The 8,701-nt window shown below is 39.0% G+C and overlaps 1 protein-coding gene across 8 annotated transcripts in view; it reads left to right on the plus strand.

The window, feature by feature from the left end:
• Positions 1–8,398, plus strand: part of MPHOSPH9 (M-phase phosphoprotein 9) — a 154,431-nt gene extending 146,033 nt beyond the window's left edge. For 7 of the 8 annotated variants that reach the window (XM_033954541.1, XM_033954540.1, XM_033954544.1 and 4 more), the window contains 3 exons: positions 118–338; positions 6,922–6,990; positions 7,494–8,398. In XM_033954541.1, coding sequence (XP_033810432.1) covers positions 118–338; positions 6,922–6,990; positions 7,494–7,595 — 392 coding nt within the window. In that variant the 3' untranslated portion in view covers positions 7,596–8,398. Of the gene's footprint in view, positions 1–67; positions 339–6,921; positions 6,991–7,493 lie in introns of those variants that run through there. The other variant, XM_033954546.1, reaches the window with a different exon arrangement.
• The last annotated feature ends 303 nt before the right edge of the window (positions 8,399–8,701 follow it).

Consider the following 8,701-nt stretch of genomic DNA (forward strand, 5'->3'; position numbering starts at 1 on the left):
CTTGTTTAGAAACTTCTAGTATGACATGCTAAGAAGAAGCATTAGTTATGGCATTTTTTTTTTAAAGGAAAGAGCAGTATGAAAACTCTGTGGTTCATCTCCCCTACTTGGTAATAGATAACCATCTTAGTGACTCTGAAACTGCACCTTTTGGAATGCAAAATGGAAGTACGATTGGTGGGTCTGCCTTGGAGAACCAAAGTGCAGCATCTACATATGACTTGTATGTTCCTGGATCATTAGCCCCTTATGAGACGGAGTTCTGTTACAGAACAAAATTGAAAACATTGGCTGAAACAGAGAAGGTGTTTGATGAACTCATACAGGAAAAACAACAGGTAAAAATCTGTGATCAATATGTTCTATGCATCTTGTGGCACAGTTTCATTGCTCTATAAATCAGTTTATTTTAAAATTTTGTTTTCTCTTTTTTAATTTTATTTAATTATAATAAGGATGAAAACAAAACATAATATTTCTAGCTAAATTAATAAAATACAATAAACTTTAGTATCATGGTCATGACAAACCCACAAAGGCCTCCCAACCCCAGAACAGACACATCAGCATAATCAATAACGGAATAAAACATTGCCAGTTCCTTGTAAAGCCAAACAAAATGTCTTTAATATATCAACATATTAGTCAGAAGCACTAGTTCTCCACTTATGATAATGATCCCACACTTTGTGGAAGGCAGACAGTTGGCCAAGAGTTGTTCACTTAGACATGATAGATATAATCAATTTGATGAAGCGCCATGCCCATTGTAGGTATGCACAATTGTTTCCTGCCAAAGCTGTTCAACTTGCTGTGGAAAAATTGGTAGCTTTCTTATGATATTCCAATTTCACTCCATAAGGCCTAAAGTGTAATAAGCCGTGTTCTGCTTTTACTGGATAATTAACAGGTAAAATCTGTCCCAGTATTTGTAATATCGCTACACTTTGGGACAGCTCCACCACACATGGTACATACCACCAATTTGTCCATAATTATGCCAATATTGATTAATGCTAAATCTAAACATCTTAGAAATATGCTGTGGTGTGTAAGTACCATTTATAAAGGATCTTATAACCGTTTTCAACTGAAGTACTGGATATAGAAACTTTTAATAAATGTTTAAAATCAAATTCCCATTGTTTAAACTTCAAAGTAGTTCCTAAGTGTGCCTCCCACTGAGTTGTATATTGTAAGATTAGTGGAGGTCCTAAACAAAAGTGCTTTGTATAAGTGAGTAATGTATCCTTTACCCCCCTCTCCCCACTTTTAGACCTAATTCCAAAAGAGTTTCCTCTAAATTCAGGTCCCCTTTAGTCCTGTGGAAAATATCTCTCAGTTGCTTATATTGAAAAGCTTGTTCCAGAGGGAGCCCCCCTAAAAACAACACACGTGAATGCAGTCCCTGATCAGATTCCTGTACTGTTATCTTTTCATAAGTGCTTGAAGACTTATTACTTTCAGGAGGTCTTTGGTAGTGTATAGGGGAGATTCTACAGTTTTATAGATATTTTCCTTTTAGGGGAGTTATAAGAGAATATTTTGGATTTTTTTTTTTTTTGTTAATATGTACATGGTTGGTTGTCTATTTATATCCCACATAGATTTTGGGATATGCATGATATAAATGTTTTCAATAAATAAATAAATAAAGTCCTCTTGCCGTTCAGAAAATGATACACAGTCTCCAGAAAACAAAATTGCCAAGATACCTTACAAAGAGACCTAACAAAAAGGCAAAAATGGTCAAGGGTTCCAAGAGAAGTAGCGGAACAGTACACACCCCACAATAAATCACAAATAAATACTATAAAAACTACAACTTTTGTGAAAAATTTAGGAACCCTCAATGTGAGAGGTAAGTGATGGGAGCGCAGCTCCAACACTTCACACAGTAAGGTGGCGCCTGTAAGACCACCACCTACACACCATCATGGGGAACCTAAGTGTGTTTTATAAATCAAAATAACACTAACACCAAAAAAGTAGTGTGAAATAAACACAGGTGAAAACAATTACAGCTACCACTCTGGGAACCCCCCCCAGCCAACTCCCAAAAATTGAAAACAGCAAACTTAGCTTCGATAAAACTTCTTCCGATGTCCGGGGGAAGCAGGACCAGGCAGATGGAACGCCACAGAATCAGGTTCAACCAAGCCTGGTTTCGGGAGCAAGTCCCTTCCTCAGGAACCCATAATTCACAGAATCAATCAATGGCAGACCTCCGAGAGCTGGAAGAGAGGAGGGCTCCGAGAGCTGGAAGAGAGATTCTGTGGCGTTTCATCTGCCTGGTCCTGCTTCCCCCGGACATCGGAAGAAGTTTTATTGAAGCTAAGTTTGCTGTTTTCAATTTTTGGGAGTTGGCTGGGGGGGTTCCCAGAGTGGTAGCTGTAATTGTTTTCACCTGTGTTTATTTCACACTACTTTTTTGTTAAAGTGTTATTTTGATTTATAAAACACACTTAGGTTCCCCATGATGGTGTGTAGGTGGTGGTCTTACAGGCGCCACCTTACTGTGTGAAGTGTTGGAGCTGCGCTCCCGTCACTGACCTATCACACTGAGGGTTCCTAAATTTTTCACAAAAGTTGTAGTTTTTATAGTGTTTATTTGTGATTTATTGTGGGGTGTGTACTGTTCCGCTACCTCTCTTGGAACCCTTGACCATTTTTGCCTTTTTGTTCAGAAAATGATAACATGATTCCCTGTGCCCACACCTGATCAAGAGATACCCCCTCTACCCATGCCCCTTTTCAGGGCCTTCTCCAGTTTTGTTTCTCCCAGACCAAGCTCCCACTTGGCCCTTCTGTTTAAGAAAGTATGTAGTTGTATATAAGAGAGCCCATATTCTTCTTGCAGTACTGTAAATGGTACTGTTTTGAAGTCTCCCCATAATTGACCTAAGATGTGCAACCCTGCACTAGCCTATTCTGTTCTTACAGGTTCCTCACCCCCAGGGTCGAAGCCAGGTGTTAAACCCAAGGGTGTTTGGGAAAAATATTGACGTTACGGAAACATCTGCATTCCAACCCCTATACCAGGTAGTGAGAATTGCTTTCAGATATGTGTTGGCTTGAGTCAATTTAGATCTTAAGTATCTGAATGGTAGCCCATGGTAGCTTCCAAAAGGATATGTCCGAAATAATTTTTTGCTCTATATGCATCAACAGGCAATCCATATATGTCATCCATACTTAATTTCTTGTAAAAGAGTGGCTTTATAATAGAGGAAAAAGTTAAGCACCCCCATTCCTCCTCTTAATTTGGGCTGATATACATTGTCTATCGTACTGTAGGTGGCTTTTTGCACTAAATATATGTGAACACTTTATGGATCAGGGTTTGAAAAAAGACCTTAAGTATCTTGAGCGGGAGAGCCACAATAGTGTAGGCAGCAACATCATATTTACTGCTGTAATATGTACATCATATTTACTGCTGTAATATGACCCAGCCAGCTCAGGGTTAAGCCCTCCCATCTATCTAGTTCCTCAAATAAGCACTTGAGGGAGGCACCCAGGATAATCGCTAGATACAGCTGTGTGTGGTCTGCTGTTATATATGTTTGTCCAACCTAAGGTGGATTCCTTGGTAGTTCAGGTTACCAAGAGGACTTTGCTCCCCAGTGAAGAGGAAGTGATATTAAAGACTGTACAGGATCACAGGGAGGATTTAGTCCTCAAAATGAAGTTTGAGGTTTTGGCTTTGGTCTGAAAGTGGCAGCAGCAGCTTCCTATGTTGCATGTGCCTGCCATACTAGATTACGTTGGATTCCTTTGTTGGATGACGTTTACCCCCAGTTAATAATTGTTGGGGTGGCTCTATATGAGCAGATGCTCTATATGAGCAACGTTTGCTGTCAACTACCAAAAGTCTTTTTTGGTATCAGGAAATACTTTGAGGCCTTTGTCCAATTCTAAGCCTCAACAAATACTTGTTAAAGGAGAAGTTTCACATGGTTTCTCTGGGAATCCTTCTACCTCTACTGAAAAAAGGCAATTGGCTTTGCTCTCTATATCTCAAAGAGGCTTACTCTTAAATATCCCATCCTACCAGCTCACAGAAAGTATCTTCACGTTCACATTGGATCTAGACATTTCCAGTACAAATAGGCTTTCAGACTGGCTTTGGACCCTTATGTCTTTATGAAATATCTAGTGGCAGTGGCAGCAGCCCTTCGCACATGGAGATTTCATGTATTTTCCTACTTAGATGCTGGTTGATCAAGGCTTCATCATTGCAAACAGCTTAGCATGCCATCAATTCAACAATTCATCTCATGGAGCTGCTTGGGTTTGCTGTCAGCTACCAAAAGTCACATTTCCACCCTTCTCAGATGCTGGAGTTCATAGAAGGCTCTCCTGGATACTACTCAGTGTCAAGCTTTTATATCAAAGCAGAGAGTGGACAATCTCATTCATCTGTGTCAAACAGTTTCCTCCTTTTGATACACTTCCAAACATCAGATGTTACACCTTCTCAGTCACATGGCGTCCACTGTACATGTCTTCACCTTAGAGTTCCACAATGGACCTTGTCGACCCATTAGTCTCAAGCCACAGGACATCTGTTTGTTCTAATCCAAGTCACCTCAGACCTCCGTCAATTTTTCTCTCCAGTGGTGGATGGTTCCTCACAATCTCAATCTAGGTTTTCCCTTTCAGCCCCTTCCCCGTCATCACAAATTTCTAACCACAGATGCTTCGACGTTAGGATGGGATGCTCATCTAGATGGTTTCTGCACTCAAGGAGTATGGTGTCACCATAAACAAACCCTCCATATCAATCTTCTCAAACTGTGAGCAATAGGCAATATTCTCAAAACATTCCAGGACTGTCTCCTCTAATAGGCAGTCCTTGTCTTTAAAGACAATCAAGTTGCCATGTTCTACCTGAACAAACATCCTCTTTGCATAGAAGCAATAGAGATTTGGAATTGGGCAAATGCTCATGGCACACTTCTCAGAGTAGTTTCCTTGGCAGGGAAGCAGAATGTCTTGGGAGACTCCTCCAGCCTCACGAATGGTCTCTCGGCATATCTGTCTTAATGTCAGATTTTCTCCAAATAGGGAACACCAGACATAGGTCTCTTCTCTTCCTCCAAAATAACAAACTTTCAAGGTTCTGCTACAAACTCTATACTCCCGATCGTATACTTATAGCACCAATTGGTTTCCATTCTTCCTAGAGCTCTCAACTAAGAAACCATGCAAGTTGCAGCTGTTTCCAACGATACTGATGCAGAACAAGGGATCCCTCCTTCACCCTAACCTTCACTCCTTATCATTAGCAGCGTGATTTATTTTACCAAACAAGTAAATGCTTTCTCCCTCTTGGTTGCAGTATCTGCAGTCATTGAAACATCTAGAAAGTCTTCTACTCAGTACTGTTACTGCTTCAGATGAACAAGATTTTCTTCCTGGTGTACTTTGCATTCTCTGGAACCAGTCACCTGTCCACTTGCATCCATACTGGACTCCTTCTCCACATCTCTAACTCTGGTCTAAAAATGAATTCAGTTTGCATACATCTTGGTGCTAGCAGAGCATTTCACATTCTCTTGACAAAAAGAACTCCCTCTGTTCATCCCATGGTAGCCTGTTTCATGAAAGGCCTATTCTACATAAAATCACCTATCAAGCCTCCACCTGTTCCTTGGGATTTTAACATCATACTATCTGTTCTCAAAGTTTCCCTTTGAGCCACTTACATCTTGCTCTCTCAGACGTCTCACTTGGAAAGTCATTTTCCTCATTGGAAAGTCATTTTCCTCATTTTCATACCATGTGAATGAACTTCAAGCTCTTGTGTCAAACCCTCCCTACACAAGATTCTATCACGACATAGTAGTACTTTGAACTCAACCAAATTTCCTACTTAAAGTTGTCTCAGAATTTCATCTCAACTAATCCAGAGTTGTGCCTTTTTTTCCAAAACTGCATACACATCCTGGAAAGGCAGCTCTTCACACCTTGACCTACAAACATGCTTTGGCAAATTATCTGGACTGAACTAAACCTAAAGGATCCTCCCAGCTTTTTGTGGCTTTTGACCCTAACAGACTCAGAATTCATGTTAACTAAGAGATCTATCTCTATTTGGCTAGTGGACAGTATTCTCCTTCATATATACTCAGGCTGGGCTGACTCTTCAGGGACATGTAATAGCCCACAATAACTGACCCATAGCTACTTCGGTGGTTCATGTCCACTCTGGATCTGTTGAGGACATCTCCAAAGTGGCTACTTGGTCCTCAATGCATACCTTTACTTCTCACTACTTTTTGGAACAGAACTCCAGAGGAGACAGTCGGTTTGGACAAGCAGTTCTGCAAAATCTGTTTACTTCCTGAGCACCAACTTTCCCTCCAACCTTCTTGTGTTTCACCAGAATCATGTTTATATATCTGTTATCCTTTTCCAGAGTCATGACCCTGGCAGCTTGGGAGTCCTATATGTGAGAATATTATGCCTGCTTGTCCTTGGAGAAAGCAAAGATACGTACCTATACAGGTGTTCTCCAAGGGCAACAGGCATATATTCTCACAACCTATCCATCTCCCCTAGGTGGCTTTTTAGCTTTGTTACTGAACTGATGGTCCGGTGAGCCAATGTCAGGCAGGAAGGCACCACACATGGTGGTATGGGCACTGCCTAAAGATTTAAAGTGACCATGCACTTGGTAGTGTCTGTACCGGGTTTTGTGAATGATGTCACCCATATATGAGACTATATATGCCTGCTGTCCTCGAGGAATACCTGCTGCAGATAAGTATCTTTGCTTTGTCTGTGTCTGGCTTATTCATGTTATATACTGTCTTTGGTGAATTTCTTCAAAAATACAGTGCATAAATCCTAATAATTAAACAAAATAAAATTATCAAGCTTTGTAATTACAGAGAAAACTTTTAAATTAAACAGATTGAAGCTGCGCTGAACCGGATGCCTTGTCCTAGAGGAAGACTGACTTTGCAAGCAAGGTTAAATAAGGTAAAAAAAATTTTCACAAAAATACCTGACTCAAGTAGATTGTATCACTGAAGCCTGTAGATCTCATTTGGGTTAGGGGTTATTCTAACCTCAAATTCTTATGTACACATATTCATTATGCCAGTAGCCTCCAAAGTAATTTTATAAAAGTCTTTTTCTATGTATAAAATGGGCTTTACATGTAGAAGGCATATATGTTTTTCTTTAGATATAGCTCATGCCTCTCTTAGAAGTTCATGACACATTACATTGAGGTAGCTATTTCTCTGTCCCTGGAGTGCTTAAAATTTGTTTATACCTGAGGCAGTTATAGAATATTAGAAGACTGCAAATGTTGTGAATGGAATGTTTGTCTGCCAGCAAAATCAAGGAGGAAGTGTTTTTTAAGAGTTTGGTATCCATTTGTCATGTTGGCATATATGTGAAAAATACTAAATTCTAAAACTCTATGCCTGTGTAACAAACTATGGGATATTAATGTACTACTTTGATATTTTCTTCAGGAAGCTCTGGAAGATCGCTTGGAAAGAATTAATCGAAATTTGGGCTCAATCCGAATGACACTGAAAAAATTTCATGTTTTGCGGACCTCTGCAAATCTCTGAAATTTTTATCTATTAAATGTAGAGACTTTCTAAAAATATTTGCACTATGTTTACATACTCAAGAAATCCAAATGTATTACAAAATATGTTGCTCAACAATTTTTAAATCATGTTTTTTTCACTCATTTTTCTACTTATTACAGGTACCATTTATATATATTTTAAAATATTTTTGTTAGTTTAGAATCTGTGAATTGTATATTTTATTATCTAAAGAGACTTGTATTTTTGAACAATGCACTTGACCTAAATTTCAGAAGGCCAAGACAATCAAAATAATTACATAAGGCAGAAAAGTCATATTTTTGTAGTGTGTTATATTTGAAGGATACTTAATTGTAAATATTGTAACTTGACAATTTTAATTTGCACTTGGCTTTGTTGTATCATGTATATATTTTATATATTTGTATTTGTTTTGATAGCCATCTAAAGTGCCCTTCCATTCATATGCTCTTAAGTTAATTATTTTTACTAACTGTACTGCATCAGAAATTTAGAAATTCCAGGATGTCTTCCTCTGGTGGTGGTGCTATCTGCTAAGGCAGTCAAAGCATATTTTGCTCCTTTGAGGGAATCTGGAGTTCTTAACTACCTAACTAGATTCATTTAAATAGGAGGATGACTGATGTTTTGGATTTACACTGTCTAGCTAAAAGCATAGCAATAGGCAAATATTATATTGTTAAAAAAAAAAAAAAAGTAGATTTTGTGATAAGCAAATACAGTACTTATAACTTTCATAACTTGCTAAATATTTTCTTTGTGCTGTAGTTTTGTAATAGATTTTCCTTGATCACTTACCTGTTTGTTTTGGGGTTTTTTTAGTGTGTGTGGGGGAGGAGGCGCTATTTGTATTGGTATATCTTATCAGAGGAGTATGTGGTATAGTGGTTAGAGCTACAGCCTCAGCACCCTGAGGTTGTGGGTTGAAACCCCATGCTGTTCCCTGAGCAAGTCACTTAATCTTCTACTGTCCCAGGTACATTAGATAGATTTTGAGCCCAACTGGACAGATAGGGAAAATGCTTGAAGTACCTGTATAAACTGCTTGGCGTGTGGTTGTATAATTACAACAGGGGTGTCAAAGTCGGACCTCGAGGGCT

Source organism: Geotrypetes seraphini, chromosome 8, assembly GCF_902459505.1.
Source record: "Geotrypetes seraphini chromosome 8, aGeoSer1.1, whole genome shotgun sequence".
NCBI lineage: Eukaryota > Metazoa > Chordata > Amphibia > Gymnophiona > Dermophiidae > Geotrypetes > Geotrypetes seraphini.